Source organism: Fundulus heteroclitus, chromosome 8 (assembly GCF_011125445.2).
Source record: "Fundulus heteroclitus isolate FHET01 chromosome 8, MU-UCD_Fhet_4.1, whole genome shotgun sequence".
Lineage (NCBI taxonomy): Eukaryota > Metazoa > Chordata > Actinopteri > Cyprinodontiformes > Fundulidae > Fundulus > Fundulus heteroclitus.
The window spans coordinates 31063947-31082615 of record NC_046368.1 but is presented as its reverse complement, the minus strand read 5'-3'; the positions used below and the strand labels follow the sequence as shown (position 1 = coordinate 31082615).

The following is an 18669-nucleotide window of genomic DNA, read 5'->3' as shown; positions in this document are numbered from 1 at the left end:
CCCCTGTCTGCTCCTCACCACCTCAATTCACACCCACCCACTCCACCCCTCCCCCTGGTTTACATCATGTCCTCCACAACCTGAGGACCTCACCCCTCACCATAACGTCACCTCTACAGTGTCCTTCACTCCTGAACTGGTGAGAAGACAGCTGACCAGACTCCATTCCGGCAAAGCTGCAGGCCCCGATGGTGTACTTCCCAGGGTTTTTAAAGCTTGTGCCTACCAGCTTTGTGGAGTTATTAGTCTAGTCTTCATATATTATTTATATATTTATATTTTTTGTGTGGAATGTTGTGTGTGTGTGAATGTATATATATATATATATATATATATATATATATATATATATATATATATATATATATATATATATATATATAAAGAGACATATAAAATGTTTGTATATACGAAAATAAAGTATTTCTGATTCTGATAAACTGTTGGAGAAATAAACAAAAACCTCACCGCTGCAATAATAACGAAGTGCAATATTTACAATTTTTATCCTACAATGTCCAATATTTACATACATATACTTAATGTATATAGCAATGCATTTGATTTCTGCAATGTACAATGTTTATAGTGTATACATTTTTGATAATTGATATTTCTGCACTATAAATGTATATGACAATAAAAAGCGTTTTAATTCGGCATTAGATATTGAAATGGGGAATTAAGTTAAAGATTCTTTCAATAATCCATTTTCATTTTCCACACCTGGAAAATACTTGAAGCAGATATTAAACTTTTCAGGCATGCATAAGTCTGGACCATGACCGGACAGCAAACTGGACCTCATGATGTTAAAGGCCAGAACAAACCATGCAGCTGAGCTAAAGGTCAATGTCAGAGCAATCTGGGTTCCTGAACACCTCAGCTGCGTCTGAAGCACATCTCCAAACCATCCCTAGCAAGGTACTTGGTGCAATACACCAGCTAGAGTATCGACTTTACACTACCTGGTTTTTAGCAGGTCTATTATTGTTGATTTAAAATTGTTTAAATTGGTCAGATGTATTATTTTCTGAGAAAGTGAATCTCAGCCATAATGATAAAAAGACTTCAAATGGATCATTCTGTTTGTATTATTAAGTCTACATATATTGCACTTTACATGTGAAAATCTCTTAGTGCTATCTGCTTCAATATTTTCAACTGGCTTGGTTATGAAAACGACAAATTTTAGAGATACATTTGTACTTTTGACCTCTTTGAGAGCAAACCTGCCACCACCACTGCAAGGCAACCTGGCCCACTATGCTGCCTGGAAAGGACACTTAACAGTACCGTATCCATGATATATATTGGGACATTTGCTGATTTTCATTAACTGTCATATAAAAGGGAAAGGAAAAATGTTAACTGTAGGCAGAGGGAGGGTTTCTATGAAGAAATGCTTCAAGTTATTCATGCTTCAAGTTATTCAGAGGGGTCAACAATAAATGACATGACAAGAGGCAACACAGAAAAGAATTTTTTATTCTTGAACTGTTCTTACAAGCAGTCCAACACGCAACGTTCTATCTCAAAAACAAAAGAATCGTTGAAATAAAATTTAGAATATCCACTGAATAATATCAGATAGCAGTTTTTACCTTAATTTGAATAACCCAAAAGCAGTAGTATTCGTGTTTGTGGCGAGTGAAAACAAGAAGAGTCTCAGACAGGTGTAAACTGGAGGATTTTCTAAATCAAGGCTGGGCTGAAAGCTCCAACGTGTGGAGTCGAGACGCGGCGCCCCGCCTCCCCGTACACACAATAAATATGAAAAAGCAGAGTCTGGTGTCTGAACAAAAATAATCATCTGGAATTCGGCAGGTACAATATCTCTAATAAGTCTTTATGTGCAAGATTCAAGCTGAAGTCATCACCACAAACAATTATACTCACATCAACATCCCCCCAGCCTCCCTTCAACAAGTTCTTTTTGTTTTCTACATTAAATCTTTTAAATAAACCTAGAGCGTTTTGTCATTTCATATACACATATATTTATATATACTTTTTTTCCTATATGCTGTCCTTTTTTTTTTTTTAAATCGTGTTGAGCGTGTGTCCGAGCGAGAGAATCTGTGTGCGACATTAGAAGTAAAACATCCACCGGATGAGGATACGAGGCGGGAATGACGCTCACGTATGCTCCCAAACTCACATGACATACATACAGTGCGGAGGGGGGGACAAAAAAAATAAAAAAAAGAAGAAAACTTTCAGGAAACAAGTACATTGAACCAGGCGGTGCGCGTTCACACCTGAACACACACACACATACACACACACATGCCAGAGGAGAAATGTTTGGTCACAGTTTTGTACCCTTCCAACAAAACCTCCACCTTAAAGTTTGTGTGAGTCTGGCTGCTGATGCGTCTGTGATGAGAAGCGTCCAAACGTCCAGCTTCCCGTTAGCTCCACATGTTCATTTGAAGAAGGGGAGGGAGGGGAAAAACATGTTATTTGGCACATTTAACAACTGGTAAGTAACACATTGAGCTAAAAAGGTGCAATAACAGAACTTTCAATGAAAACAATAAAAACCATTTTGGTTTACAAAAATAAAAGACACCTTAAGAGGTGGCAAAATCTCTACAACATCATAAGATTTCCCCCCTGACAAATAAAGGCTATAAAAAAAAAACAACAACGATTTACCCAAATCAACCCATTTTCTACTGAAGCTCTTGCATTACAGCTCTGCAACTCCTGAACGCCACAGATGAGGACATTGTACTGCATAAGAAAAATAAAAACCCTGAAATTACAAATAGATTTCTTCGGCTGATGCACATCCTGTTAACACTGCGATTGTGCGACATCCCCATGCTCTCACCCGTGAGACCATAAACCCCGACGGTTAACGGCAACTGAACAGACGGCCGGTGTGTTGGTAGGCGAGAAGATCTGAAGCCGACTGAAGGAGCTGATTTTTACCCTCAGCCCTCTTATCTTTGCTCCAGATATGGCAACAACAACGTCAAACGGAGCGGCAGCAGTTGACTCCTGCTACCCAAGCAGCGTGCAGTATTTCAGTAAGTTAGGACATGCAGCTGAGGTTCATTAAATGAGAGAGGAATCAGAGGCCCCAACAGCCCTTTACTAAAAACACTAAGAGAAACCTACTCAAAATGGGATGCTTTTAAAGTAGATACAGAGGATGAAAATTACAAACAGAAATTTGGAAGTCCTAAATTTGATTTAGTCCAAGCTGGACCTGAGTAAAGGCTCTGCTTCAATCCTCCAAGTAGTTGCAAACCTTCCATTTTTGGGGAAAAGTGATAGAAGCAGCAAAATGTTCATGTCACAGTCCTGGGGCGTAACAGATTCTGTTAACACTAGTGTGAGTTAGAGTAGAGGTGGTGCTTTCATTTACCGGAACCAGGAGGAGATGTTTGTTGGAGTTTAATGACAGCTTGAGCCACGAGATTTAGTGATTTTAAAGAAATGAAACAATATTCCTCATCTTAGCTAAATCTGAGACCCCGCTGTGTTTGACTCTTACTCTGTAGTGGAAAAAGGAAGCAGTACTTGAGTTGGCTTGTGCTGACCTGGAGTCAGAGGCTACAGATGCTAAACTCACTGTTTTGGACTGCATTTGACTTTTTTCCCAATGAACATTTAAAATACTGGAGCCTGAAAACGATAATTCTACACTCAGATTCTTTGAAACACAATGCCATTGATTAAACCTTTATTCAGTTTGCGAAGAAGGGAAGCCGTTTCCATCCAATTTTTGTATTAGGATCAACTTCAAACTAGACAGGCATAAAAACTGCAGTAAAGGCCAGTCAAACCTGGACTGACATTTTCCAAACCAATTACAGAGTCCTTAAAACACAGTTTGCGCTTTTGTTAAACTTTTACACTAGCTGGGAAAACAAAACCAAAAAGTGGAATTTTTAGTTTCACCAAAAATACTGCTAAAATCTTGTAATCCGGTAAACCCAACATGGTGAATATATCTGTGAGCCTAATATGTCGCTACAGCCCTAGTACTGACACAAGTTTAACAGATTGGGATTTGTCTTCAAATGCCGTATGAGGACATTTCTATGATGCAGGTTAGAGAGCAAAAGCTAGTAAAACCTTTTCCTGGCTGTAGCTCCTCCTCGTCCACCTTGTGCTCGCTCGGCCAACCAACGCTGGCTGAACCTGTAAACCCACCAGGACGTGCGCGTCTTTGTGACGGCGTCGTCTGAAAACAGCTCAGCAGAGGTAACGCAGCACCGACACCTGACGGAGGACCGTCTCCACTCCTGCTCTTCCACACCCCCGCCCACTCCACAGAAAAGAGAAAAGAATAACCCCGTCCTCCTATGGGGAAAGCCTTGCGAGGTTCATGGACAGGCGGACAGACAGGTCCCCCAACAATGCAAACACGCTGGACTAAAACATTGGAGATGCACAGAGAAAGGGTTGCTTATATACACTGAATATGCCCTGTCCTCCTGCAGGTCTACATCATAGTCCGTGGTTACCCATCCCCAGGTACGTTGGTCTCCACGGTTCCCATGGCAACCCGTTGCTGTTTGACAGCCAATGGAATCTCGGTCGTCATGGAAACTGGCTGCACAGGAGCCAATCTGAAAAGAGTCTGTGGTCCTTTTTTTTTTTTTTCAGGACCGGAATGCTAAATTGTCGCCAACAAACACCCTAGAGAGGGCCGGGAGGGAGGTGGCGGCTCCTCCCGGCCAATCAGGTGACTCAAGTTAAATATCCATGTTGGCACTTTGCACACTTCAGTAACTGAGAGGGGGTGATAAGAGGGAGGGATGACAGGATGCGGTTGAGCAGCAGATTTTTTTTTTTCCTTTTTCCTAATGTTTGTGTGTTTGTTTTTACATTCCCCGCAGCAGTCCCGCCCCCTTCTGCGTCGCCTCCTTTGATTGGGCCTCCTGCTTTATCTGATGTCTAAAATGTCACTTCATCTTGCAATAGTCTTTCAGGTTGTGTGAGAGACCCAGTCAAAGCGAGGGGGAGGGGATGGGGACATTGGGGAGAGTCTGGGATGATAGGAGGACCGGGTCCACAGTCCTCGTCACATCCATGCAAAGGTTCTGTGATCAGAGTTTCTCTCCTCCAGTCTGCCGTGTCCCCCGTGACGGAAACAAAAAGAAATGAGTAAACCTTCTCAGATCGTCGTGGTGGTGTCAGCGTGCAGCGTGGGTAAGGGGTTGGTGAGTCCGTACACACACTGCGAGGCGTCGTGGTGAAGTTGGGGCCGATGTCTTGCAGAAATGGGGTGCTGCGCAGTGTATATGCGTGTCTACATGTTTGTGTGTGTATATATAGAAAATGTGTGTGTGCTCCTTTATTCACAGGCCGTTGCTGTTGCGGTGTGTGAGAGGAGGTTTGGAGAGCTCCACCCCGCCGGCCTGGCCTTTCCCGATCACTTTGGGGGCGCGGCGCAGCAGCTTCTGTGCTTCTGTGAATGCCTCGTTCAGCTCTTTCTTCCACTGCACGAATTCGGGATCGCTCTGGGAACGCAAGCAAACAGATCAGCACGTGGGCTCGTCAACGCGTCGCTAGTCAGAATCGAGAGAACAAAGCAGCTTCCCACCTCACACTGCAGAACAAACTGCTTCCCTCCTTTGATGCGCAGCAGAATGCACTTCTTGTCTTTAACCTGCGTTTCCTCCACCGTCACAATCTGCTCCATCGTCAGCAGGTTTTGCTGTGAACAAAATTGACCAATCACTCGCACGGTAATGTGAAGTGTGCCCAGTGCAAGGCTGCAGTTTTTTTTTGGTTTTGTTTCCAGGCCTGCACTGATCTTTCTGTGAACGCAGTTTCAGTGCTGGTCAGCACAACGTTCCTTCTCAAACAGAATCTCAGGTTCCTGACGTTCTGAGAGAACTAAACCTGTACTGAGTTCATCACCACCACGTCTGAGTCCTGCATTGGCTGCGTTACCGGTTTGATCACTCCCCATCTATGCTGAAACTGAGACGGACCACCGGGGATGAACAGCAGGCTTTTCCATTGCATCGCTCATATTGCAGTGCTTTGCAAACCTCTTGGAGGCTTTTCTCTTTTTGTCACGGTCCCAGCACAAACTTTAATGAATCTTAGTGGATCTGTTAGTGCCAGGCCAACATAAAGTAGGTCACACTGGAGCACATGGCTGTAAGAAGCAGAGACGGGGGGGCTACTAGCCTCATACAGCTTCTCCACATCAGATCAGACATGTACAGAAACAGTCCCCCCATAATCTCAGAAAAATTACCCTCAGCAAACCATATTCAGTCGACAGCTAATCAAGAGGAACTTAAACATAATCTAAGTCTTTTATACTTAAATATGCAGTTCAGTCCCAAACTGTCCCTACCCCTGGTAGAGTTAGCTTTAATCTGATTTTATAATATTTCTTTTGGGAGATTATTAACGTTTTGGGGCGATCCAACCAGAGTCCTGACTTGAATCTGATAAAGTTCAAAGTTAGGCGGATGGCAGGGATGCCGTCTGACCTGTAGCACTTAGAGCTCAGCACCAAAGGTCCATTTTCAAAAGAATAGAGGAAACACTGAAAAATATCCTCAACAATTATAAGAATGGTTGGATTGATGTAAAAACTATAAGGATTTTACATTGATTTGTTTCCAAATGTATTTTTATATATGAGAACATGTTTTCATTGATACTTCTCCTTAGCTATATTATTGTCCTGTTACCTATCAGAAACAAACTGATGGAATGAGAGCACCTTTAAATCTGCAAGGAGAATCAATCATTGATTGGGCCTTTAAGTGTTTTTATTAACAAACAGGTTTCCAACATATTGCTCAAACACCAAAATGTTACATGAGAAGATTTGGGGACAAACTAATGGATGGAGGACAGGATGGATGGAGGACAAGATGGAAAAGGATAAAGAAGGAAGGAAGGAAAAATGAGTCAAAGGAACGTGGACTAAGGTCTGGACATACTGATTATTTTCCGTTCTCACTTTGTTTTACCACACTTCTCCAGACCTGGAAAATAGTCTAATGTAGTTGAGTTTCTGAACGTGGTGCAAACGTCTTTCTGACCTCGGTTGCTTTCTAATTTGCTTTCTAATTCTGCTTTCTAATTCTGGTTTCACTTGTAACCCGGTGCTGCTGGCAGCTCAGGTTGTGAAAGTCGTCAGAGGCCTTGAACAGACCTAAGCAGACACGGAGCGGAGCGAGCTCCTGTGCAGCACTAAGGGAAGGCTCCTCTCCATCTAAGGGCGGCAGGAAGAGGAGGCCGGAAACACACGCACTGCTAGCTAGAAAAGCGGGGAGATGAAGCACAGCTCTGGGAACACTGCAGACGGAGACACTCACCCCATCTTTTAACAATTTTAACGGTTTTAGCCACTTCTCCTTCAGAGGTGAGACGGGACAAACGGGCAGAAAGACAGACGACATTCTCACACACAGAGAGACAGAACAGCCTGACTCCAAAACAGAGAGACAGTGTGAACAGGAAGCGTGACATGACTGCACACTCACCCGTGACTCGCCCTCTCCCCTCCACTCCACTCGGTTGGGGAACAGATAGAAGTAGCGGCGCTGCCACTGGGTGAGAAAAGGGTTCCCCAGCTTCAGCATGTAGCCGTGCATTATACAGTCCTTCCCCAAAGCATAATCTGCACACACACACACACACAGAGACACACAGACATTTAGAGTGGGACAGAATGTGTCAAAGTGAGAACACCACTTCCTGGGCTGCTCTCATTACCCTCCTCGTGGCCGAGCTGCTTGTTCTTGGCCCTCTTGCGAGCCTCGATCTTGTCTGTGTCCAAGTTGACGGCCTCGTAGACGGTCTCGGCCACCTCCTGCTGCCAGCGCTCCGATATGACCAGAGGGAAGTTCTTGTACAGCTCCTGGTCGCTGTCCAGCAGCTGCAGGAGAGGCAGAAAGAGGACAGAGCAGAACGGTTAGCAGCAATGAATGCAGGAAAAAGAAAGAGGCAGGCCAGGAATTCTGCCTGATGCTGCTGTCCTTTGTGCCCTGCTGCTTTCTTCTAAACCTGAAGAAATCAGAGGGGCCCTTAATTGGTTTTCATCAATTAAAACCAATTAGCTGATTCAATTAATTAAACGCAAGGTGTAATAATGACGCCTAGTGGTTAAAATTGGAACAACACATACACAATGGCTTTGACGGAGACCCGCCATTTACTCAATGGTCTGTTGTTGCTGTGAAACTCCACTGAATCTTTACTTCCACAGGATTTATGATGTTGTATTCAGCTCTATTTCTGGTCCGCTTCTATTACTGGCTTCCATGTTAGCTGGCTACTGCTCTTTAGCCAAGATAAAATACTAGTGCTTTGGGAACCCTGGGAACTCTCATATGATTGGCTCAGGAATCAGGAAATAAACGCAGGCTACACTCAGCACCGAAGCATTTCGGACCGTAACTCTAGGTTTGAAATGAGAAAAACATGACTAAGACGTTGTCGATGGAGAGAACCGATTGTTTATAGGGAATGTTACTTCCATCCCGGGTGACAAATGAGAATGATTTAGGTTAATTTTACAGTAAATATCTTATTCATTACTCCCGTAAGTGTTGAAGAAACCACTTTTTAGATGCTGGTTAGCGGGTGAATAGCGAAGAAGAACACCACCTGAGAACTCATGCATTCCCTGCTGACTTTGCATTAATAAACAACTACTGTCAGACAGTCCGTGTTTCCAAATATAAAAGTACATCAGAGTAAAGCTTGGATGTTTCATCATCCAAAAGTTTGGATGATGAAAAGTTGACATCTAAACAGAAATAGGTCAAATATCTCCTTAGCAGTAGCTTCAGAAGTGTCCTAGACTGAGGACGTTTAGCACCCAAAGGAACACGGCTCTGGGGCTTCTCCTTGACAATAGAGAGAAACTTAGACATTTATGTGGTTATCTGAGATAAAATGGACATATCCGATGCATACTGTCAGAGCCTCTGACAGGGCTCCCCACCTAGGGCGCCTTTCTATCCGGGGGCAGCACTTGACAAAGCATAATTTCCCATGAGTTGTGCCCAGAATGTCTTTTCTATTGCTCCTAACCTCATGCTGTGCTGTAGACATAAATACCAGTGCACCTAGAACAGGTGATGGCTGTGATTAACAGCTTCCCACTTAGCACAAAAATGGATAAGATCAGCACTTTTTAATGACCTTTCACTGCTTTTAATAATTTCACATTCAAAATCTAAAACATTTTGGTGAATCACACTTGAAGCGGATTATTCTACCCTGCACATGGACCTGATGAAACATTGACTGTCATGAAAGCCTTACTCCATTTGTGAAAACACAAAACATGCTTTTTGCAATGTTTTATCTCTTAGTTCCATTAGAACCACCTCAGATAGAGAGAAGCCCAACATTAATATTCATAAACCTAATTATTGTAGAATAATACCAGATTGGTGAAACCTTTGCTCTGTTTGAGACATATTTATGTATTATTAGTATAAAATGCATGAGATGTGTAGAGTAATTCCTTTTCAGGAGGAAGTCATGTGTGAGATAACCTGAGCATAATTTTTAGATCTCCAGCCACAGACATTGTGATGTAACCTGATGTAAAACCTACAAAAAAACTCCATTTAGAAGCCGTGTTTCATAACGATCGCACACAACCCTCCGGCCTAACCAAGCACCACCAAATGACTAACATGGAATAAAGTTGTTACACCCAAAAAAGAAGTGACTCAAAATCACTGATGTCCTTCTAGGGCAACAGAACAGGCCTTGAAAACTGCTTTTATTTGCCTTCATTGTTGGTATTAAGTATCATGATTAACAGCTTGCTGATAAATTAAACTCTTTGGGGAAAACCTTCTGATTCATCTTGAGCAGACCTCAACTGAGACACCTGCATGCGGCCGTGCGTTCTTCTACCTCACTGCTTTGGGTAAAGGCGGGAGCGTCAGAGTATGAAATGTGAAAGCTGTGTCCGGCGACGGACACTTAAAGTCCTGTCAGCAGCTGCAGGCTAAGATAAGAGGATTATAAATGTAACATGTGGATGCTCCAGGAGTTGTTTTACCTTGATGCCCTTGGTGTCCTCCTCATCAAATGAGCCGATGTCAAAAGCATCTGCAGCGTTCACCTCTCCCCTGGGCGGGATTAAAGGAGGGGGGTACTGCAGTGGAGACAACAGAGAGACCACTGTCAGGTGATGGGGGGGGGGGGGGGGGGAGGTGCTCAAACAGACAGATAGATGGTGAAGGCAAGCTTAACAACAAGGCAACAGTTCTGTGTTGACAGCAGCAACAGAAGCTGCTTTGGACTAAACGCTTATGGTCCTGAGTCCACAGCAGGTTTAACGCTGCGGTCAGGACAGGACCTGAGCTTTAATTACACAACAGAGAGAAGAGTTTTATTTGGGCTGGAACAAACAAACCCAGCTGCAGTTAGAGGTATGAAGCTACTGATGTAAATAAGGAATCATATTAGATGTTTATTCTGCTGGCCTTCAGAACTACATGGAGTCTTTTGGATAGCCTAGATATAGATGCTGTAAAATAGCCCCACAGCACAGCGTACCAGCAGCGATCCCACCTGCTCACTGTGAGGCGAGCTGGTGGAAGGCTCCAGATACGCGCTCCAGTATTCAACCGTCAATAAAAGCTGCTTCGTTTAAACAATGTGCATTTGACATATTTTTCATAAAGTCATTGAATCGTAAAGTACAGCTAGATTTTCAAGCGCGTTCTGCATTTTGCTTATTTTCTGACACAATGAATCTGAAAACTTACTAAAGAAGTCAGGTCAGGAGGTACGTTTTTTTGAGCTTTAGTCATTTTTTGTTTGAACTTTTTCATTGTAACTTCACTTCATGCTGATGTTGTGGACAGCATTTCATTAATATAATAAGTGTGACGGAAAAGAAATAAATTATATTGAAAAACATATTTTCTTTTTTGCCTTTCTGACAAATTCATTCTCTCTTGCTTTAGAACTTAACTTTAAAATAGCTGTTCATACTAATCTAGCTTCTAAGTCTCTGTGTCATGCCCAAATTTCCCCATTGTGGGACAAAAAAAATAATAAAAAAGAAGTATTTCTTATCTGAGGTTCATTCCCACCAGTCACTTTATAATTCACTCGGTCTCAATACATCAGAGAGAATGAAAGGAAACAGAGCAGAAGGTGAAAACAGGAAGCTCACTCACCTTCTGCAGGTACACCTGCTGCCAGTCGATGCCTTTGAAAAACATGTGCTCCTTCACCTCTAGTGCTCTGCATGTGTGAGACGCAGAAACAGAAGAACCGTCATGTCTCATTTCAACACAAGAGGGCAGTGGTGCCCACGTCGCTCATTGGTGACAACTATGCCCTGCCTCTCAAACACGCAGATGTTAAATGACAGCACTGAACAAATCTGATTTAACTTCTCCGTGGGACCACTCCATCCACCACTACTCCTCTCCATCACCCGGTGATCCCAGTCCTAGTGGACCTGACTAACGGGTCTGCTGCTCTGTCTGCGTGTTGGTGCTGAGCTCAGAGCTCGTGTGCGTTTGTGGCGTACCCTCGGCCCTGGCAACCGAGCCGCTTGGACACGTCTCTCTGCAACAGCCCCTCCAGGAGATCTTTGAGCTCCGGGGTGAACGAGTCTGGGAGCTCCACATTCTGCGGGGAACAGGGAGAAGAGAGGAAGGAACGTCAGGAGTGCCACATTACTTGAGGACAGAGCAGCATATGAGCCACCTGCTCCCAAAGAGAAGTGAAACAAGTGTTCATGAATGAAACCTTGCTACATACACAGCTGAAACCAGATCTTTGCATACACCGTGTCAAGAGCTCAGACCTTTTTCCCCCCCACAGTGGTATTAAATCAGACTCAACTGCTCCCGTTTTGGCTCAGCTGCGATTAGCAACATTATTTTGGTTTACTAAATGCCACAATAATAAGATTTTTTATGTTTTTTTTTACTCTCTTCAAATTTAGAAATGTTCCCACCCTTCCCCAGGAACTGGTAGGATTGCTGTTTTAACTGCAGGACTTTGGGCGTCCTCGCATTCTGGACCACTCTTCATTCAGAACCACAGTAACCGAGTCAGGACTGTCGGCCACCTTGCCTCAGCTGCTTCCTCTAGTTTGGAACTGAACAGATGAACGTGGCGCCTACAGACATCTGGAAATCATAGCCAAAAAAAGAAGCTCTTCCTGATTTTATTTGATTTTTCCTTCGTATCACACATGGGAGTGGGTGTCAGGTGTTGCTTTCAGAAGCCTTTAATCTCACCGTAGTATCAGCTGGGATTTCCTGAATTGTTTAAGACAATAACTTAAGTGTATTTAAACCTCTGACTTTGAAGACAGAAATAGGTTTTATCTAAAACAATCTCTTTCTAGCATTTAATGGCAGTAATCCTGACTGACCCAGCAAACGTATGTAAATATCTGGGTTCAACCCAGACAGCTGTGGTGGGGCTTCACAGATTTTTTGCCAACATCTTTCTTCCTCCCACTTGGAGAATTGGACAGGTGGAGCAGAGTTAATCCCTCAGGCAGTATTACTGTGGATTACAGAGATGCAACCATAAAGTCCTAAAATCAAAACGGTAGATTGAGATTACTGCATCTTTGTTCCAAGCAGGACCTTTATTTGGGTTGCAGCTTAAAGGTATGCAATTTTCTTTCAGTTTCCATTTGAAAGGAATTAAACACGTCATTAAAGCTATAGTTAATAGTCCTGTTCAGAAACACTTTGTTACTCTTGGTGAAACGGTCCTTCCATCCTGAAAGTAGTTAATACTCAGTCAGTTCTGTGTGAAGAGCTTAGAAAAAAAGATTTTAGACATCTACATTAAAGATGAACACTACAAGATCATCTTCACTCAGATTCATGTTTGTGACGATAGGAGGTTCGGTAACCTCCCAGGATGTGGACACAGTAGGGAAGGCAACCTCAGGTTGGTCAGGTGGACAGAGTGGATGGTTGATAACGAGCTAAGAAAGCCATCTAAAACCATTCAAGCTGAGCTTTAAGGTCGAGGCAGAGTTCTTTCTGATCAAATTATCTGTGACTTTTTAATGGCTCCATGGAGGAAGACCCTTGGTAGGGTCTTACATGTATGTTGATGTGTCTGACTGAATCTCTTTGAGTCAGATGAGAAAACTGGCGCTTTTTGGCCAATCACATCAGATCTAGGATAACAGAAGAAAGAAGGAAGCTTTCAAGAACAGAACACCAGGCTGACTGTGAAACATGGAGGGGCGCAGGCTTGTATTAGACCTGCTGGGCTGGATCTGGTGTGGGAAACCTTTTATCTTAAAAAGGGCCTCTGTGAGTCCAGATCTGAAGACGACTGGACATGTATGCAGTGGTCAGTGGTTTTAGATGTACCCCTGGTCCCCTGCACCTAAATAAAAAGGCTGACTCATCTGCATACGATCCAGCTGAGATCACCGGGAAAGGTGCTGCCGCAAATTATTATCTGAAGCCTTTCATCTTTTTAGTGCAAGCCATTTTAATCTAATGTCAACTATTTACCTGAGTCAAATAAAAAAGTAAGGCCTAACTTGATTGAATAAACACGATTGTTAGTCTTGGGTTTTAGAGCTAGCTGTGTTTTGTTTAATAGGGAAGGCTAAACGGACCGAGTTTATAGTGACCTCTGCTACTGACCCCAAGGGCCACGTTCATCCCGTCAACACGCACGTATTCAGGTTAGGCCTCAAGATGAGACAGGGCAGCAAGCTAGATCTGAACCAGCAACTTTCCGACTCCGTTGAACCGATTGCCCTGTACAACTGCGGTTTATATCAGAGATACTGCAACTATTTTTGGATAAAAAGTAATAAACGGGAGTCCACCCAGTGAGAAATGCCCTGTTCAGTGTTAGGACGCGTCAGTCCTGTTCTCTGTGGTCCTCTGAACTGTAACCTGGTTGGGAGGTGTCGGCTCGTCTCCACCACCCTCCAGTGTCTCGGCAGCAGCTTGTTTGCTGTTGCTGACGGCGTTGATGGGCTGCTGCATGGAGATGTTTCAGAGAGCAGAGGTGCCAGCGACCGAGACCGCTTCCATCCATCTCTTCCTGGCTCCGTCTCCCCAGGTGTCTGCTTCCTTCTTGTTTAGGCAACGAGGCCATTCATCATGTTTAATAAACACAAAGACGTATAGCGCTGTATTTTTAGACTCTTCCAGGCTGAATTGCGGACTTTCACACAGTCGCTGCTGGCCATCTCTCTTACACAGACGCACCCAGACCAGGATTAGAGGATAAACCAGATTAAGTGGCTGGATTGAAATCCTAATCTGGATTTATTGTGATATGAAAGATCATACTTTCTCTGTTTAGAGATCCTGTCCTGCCAAACAGGAGGGAGGGGGCAGCATTAGCTTTCCATCCTGACCAGCCACATAAACGCACAGAGACTTTGACCAGCTCCTCTGGCTCTGGCACTGGTAAAGCCGCTCTAATGCTTCCCTCTGCAGCTCATCGCTGCAAACTCGTCTGCGTTTACTGTGAATGGAGAAGGGGAGGAGGACCAGGAGAGGTGGGCGAGAGCACATATGTCACTGTGTGGGCTCAATGGATGCCATTCAACCCGAGTGTGACCCATGACATCAAAAAGACTCGGCAGCATATTCCTCAGAGAGGCTACACATACACTGGGATTGTTCTGACGCTGTTAGTGGGTTCTTTAAATCGGGGATGCGTGCAGGCAGCTCTTCTTTGTTTCTTTCCCTGAAGCTGACCAGTGAGCAGATTTATAATGCAATGAACAGAAAAACAAGCCTTTTTTCACACAGCTCTCTTAATTTGGGCCCAGGATGCCTTCTTCCTACATCTGCATCATGTAGGACATGAAACAACAACTTTAACAGTGAGTCTTTTCATGGTTCTAAAAGTAACGACACATCTGGGCTCATGGAGGAATGTAAAAGGAGCAACTAATGCTCAGCTCTATTTGCCCCAGCAGTCAAAGGGCAGGGAACGGCGTCACGTCTGAAGTGACTGAATCCAGCAGCAACAAGGTTTAGACCAGGGGCCTCCCACCCTGGTCCTCAGGACCCCGTGGTTTAGATGCATCTCTGCTCTACCACACCTAAAGCAAACGGTTGCGTGAGCTCCTCAGCACCATCGAGGACTGCCTGTTATTCAGCCTTTGTTTAGGCCAGGTGTGTGGAGGCAGGGAGCAGCTAAAACATGCAGGAGAGCAGGTGCTGAAGACCCCTGGTTTAGATTATAGCTCGCTGAAGAAGGAAATGCCCTCAGCAGAGTTTCCATGGATGCTAGGGTTAGGTTAGGAGGTCCCTAAACTCACTGTTCTTAAAATGCAACAACAAATCCCACAACACCTCTGGTTGTACATTAGTTTGGTGGGAGGGATGTGAATGGCCGCGTTACGTGTGTTTACATTTTAACGTCAGGAGTCAAACAGCTGAATATAGAAACTTGAACCTTCATTTGATAATTCACTATCTTTCTATGTTGAATAAAAAAAAAAAAAAAAAAAATCAGATTTCACTAGTTAACTTGTCTCAAATATAAATTTAATAGGATATAAATAAATAGATATGATACTGCAATCCTTTACCAATGCAGTGTACTGTGCTTTGCTAAAATATCCACTCCTTGTATATTTTCACACGTTGCAATTACAAACTCCATCAGGATTTTGTCATTCTGAAAAGTGTGGTGTGTGCATTTGCATTCAGTTGTATTTGAAGAACCACCTTTCACTGCAAAGAAAGCTCTTTGGTCTTTACCAGCTTTGCACACATCCAGACTGAGCTCCCTTCTTTGCAAAGCGGCTCAAGCTCAGTCAGACTGAATATAGGTCTGTAAACATGTCCAGGTCTTGCCAGAGATTCCTAATAGGTCTTAGGTCTGGACTTTAACTGGGCCACACATGCATACTCTGATCTAAACCATTCTGGCGTGGCGCTGTCTGGATTTTTAGAGGTCTTGTCATCTTGTGTGACGATGACCCGCTGACCCAGTCTGACCCTAAAGCTACCGTCCATTTGGTGAAACAGGGTGGCGGCAGCATCGTGCTGAGTGGACGCGTTTCTTCAGCTGGTGGAACGGGAAGATGAGTGGAGCTAAATGTCTTGAGTCTTTACATCCTCCAGCCCTGCATTTAGCTCCACTCATCTTCCCGTTCCACCAGCTGAAGAAACGCGTCCACTCAGCACGATGCTGCCGCCACAGTGTTTCACCAAATGGACGGTAGCTTTAGGATGATGCGCAGTGCTCGTTTTGTTTCCACACACTGTTTGGCCTGTCAGCCAGAAAGTTGAGTTTGGGTCTCATCTGAGCAGAGCTCCTCCCTCCACAGGGTCGCCGTGTCCCTCCCACAGCGGCAAACTTTAAAAGCGACTTCTTTTGGCTTTCTTTCAGCGATGGTTATCTTTTTGCCACGAAACAGCTTTGAGCTCAAAACTATTAGTTCTTGTGTCAAACTATCTTTTTTTCCTTCAAAATATTTCATAATTATTTCTTATTAATAAAAGTTAGTAATATCCTTCATTATTTTGTCTGCACTTTACAATGATACAATACTTTGAGCTGGTCAAACAAAAACTGTGATAGAAGAAACTGAATTTGGTGGTCGCAATGTGAAAAAGTGAAAAGGGTGTGAATACTTTCATCAGGTATATTAAGATTTTGGGAAAAAGGGAACTTGGACCCATTTTTTGGTAAGAAAGTCCACCTAGAGAATTAATTAGATACCAAAGCCATTAGCCCACAGCTTTCTCCCTGCACCATCACTGTGGACAGCCTTGCACCCTTCTGGAACCATTTCCATCTGAAGGGCAAACTCAGACCTGATTATAGGAGTCTGCACACATCAGTTATTCACAAGTGTCCATAAAAACATGTGTGCGCTTGGCGTTAACAAGGCCGGGTTGAGTAAAGACTCCTATTGCTAGTGTGTTTACACAGAGAAGGTCTGCTGTATAATGAGGGTATATCTGCAGCCGCAGGGATGCGTCTTACCATGGTCAGCGTCATGCGGTCTATCTCGTGTTTGTCTTTGGTCTTGTGCTGTCTGAAGGGGCTGTGCCTGAAGGAGACAGAGAGAGGAGACCCTAATGACGCCACTGAGGATGAGAGGAAACAGGATGAAGGAGATGAAGTCAGGAGAAAGCGTGAAGGCGGTGAGGGTGAACCAAACGGCTGCTACACGCACGCACACACATGCCACTACCTCTGGGCTCTCTTCAAAACATCATATTCTCCAACCCGCTTAGTTAAAATTTAAAACTTACACCCCAATAACTCAGAGATGGTAATTTGAACTGACCCAGATTTGACGAAGTCTAATTAGGATGTGGGGGATGAGACTATTCACATCCAGAAAGAAAACGACTTTTTTAAAACCACTTCATCACCGTTTCCTTCTAGACAGACTGTTGCCTGCAGGGAAGCAGGAGTTGTTGTCTTACTGCAACACTAGTTCTGTAGTGCAGCAGCCTTGCATCAGTGTCATCACATCACTACAACGCACAGCTAAGGCCACTCAGACATGTCTGGGACCTTTGCTGCTCCCTTTTGGTGACAGTTCCCATTGTTTTCCCATTATTTACAAGACTAATCTGATGCTTTTTAATTATTTTTTTTTTTATTCAACAGCTTAAAATGTTTAAGTTATGATTTAAAAAAAAAAAAAAAAGAGTCACTGTTTTTTTTGCACTGACAAAATAATGGACTAACTTGACTGTGCAGATAAAGCTGTTAAAGTCCAGCTGAACTCTGCATTGGTACGACCAGAGGGCTGATTGCTATCAAACAGCGACACATACGCTTGAAATCTGTGTCTTCTGTTGCCCATGGTTACCTCAAAAGAAAGGACTGGAATACTCATTGTTCAACATTAAAAAGGCTGCATGTTGAAAAAATATGTAAAAAAGATTGTTTTTTCCACATCGATGAGGTTTGGCTGCAATAAAGAGAGCTTCAGCCAGACCAAGACTCCAGCAAGCAGACTCCTGCTGCCAAGTGTGTCACTGGACTAAGCTCCTGCCACTGCAGGGCTTGCTCAACTCAGACAGCGTCTAGGTATAAATGCATCTGCATGCACAGCGAGACAAAAATATTTAGACAAAAAGAAGGCAGCATTAAGCCACTTCTGTCCCACAGGAGCATCAGGGACAGCCTGAAATGCTGCAGGAACTGCCAAGATGGACAGCAGAGGCCTCCTGCAGTTAGTTTCCCTGAACAATCGTCCCTCTGACAGTTAGGAAAACCCTTTATCTGAAGAAAAACGGGACAGAGCCACCATGAGTCCAAAGGTGCTTCTGATTCAAGACAATCCTCCCAGTTGGGCCACAGTACCATGAATACAGGTTGGGATCAAAGGATCTGGGTGTTTTACGTTTTACTGCGTCACGGGGGTGAAGAGATAAATCGGCTCGAATTTCAGAACATTGACCATGAAGTCCTCCAGACTGTAACTGTGCTGAGAGTCAATTTTACAAGGGGCAAAACCACAGGACCTACTCTCTGCATTGATGCTGGTTACGCTCTTAAGATAAGATAAAATAGGCTTTATTGATCTCACAGTGGAGAAATTCACTTGTCACACATCGGCTTAATAAACAAAAGAAGGAGCCAAAAGGAGGAAAAGGTGCATAAGGTATATATAGTATGTCCACATATATACACACTGCAAAAACGGAACTAAGAATAAGTCAAACTTTTCTTAAAATTGGTTTATCTGTCCTTGATTTG

General features: G+C 43.7%; 1 protein-coding gene across 4 annotated transcripts in view; it reads right to left on the bottom strand.

Annotated features, from left to right (window-relative positions):
- Nucleotides 1–1468: 1468 nt before the first annotated feature.
- grk3 (G protein-coupled receptor kinase 3) overlaps nt 1469–18669 on the bottom strand; it is a 122817-nt gene continuing 105616 nt past the window's right edge. For 2 of the 4 annotated variants that reach the window (XM_036140564.1, XM_036140563.1), the window contains exons 14-22: nt 16936–17002; nt 11510–11610; nt 11151–11217; nt 10022–10117; nt 7711–7873; nt 7479–7615; nt 7311–7349; nt 5567–5680; nt 1469–5483 (exon numbers count right to left, since the gene is read on the bottom strand). In XM_036140564.1, the coding sequence (XP_035996457.1) occupies nt 5322–5483; nt 5567–5680; nt 7311–7349; nt 7479–7615; nt 7711–7873; nt 10022–10117; nt 11151–11217; nt 11510–11610; nt 16936–17002 (946 nt within the window). In that variant the 3' untranslated portion in view covers nt 1469–5321. The remainder of the gene's footprint in view (nt 5484–5566; nt 5681–7310; nt 7350–7478; nt 7616–7710; nt 7874–10021; nt 10118–11150; nt 11218–11509; nt 11611–16935; nt 17003–18669) is intronic. The other 2 variants (XM_036140567.1, XM_036140565.1) reach the window with 1 other exon arrangement.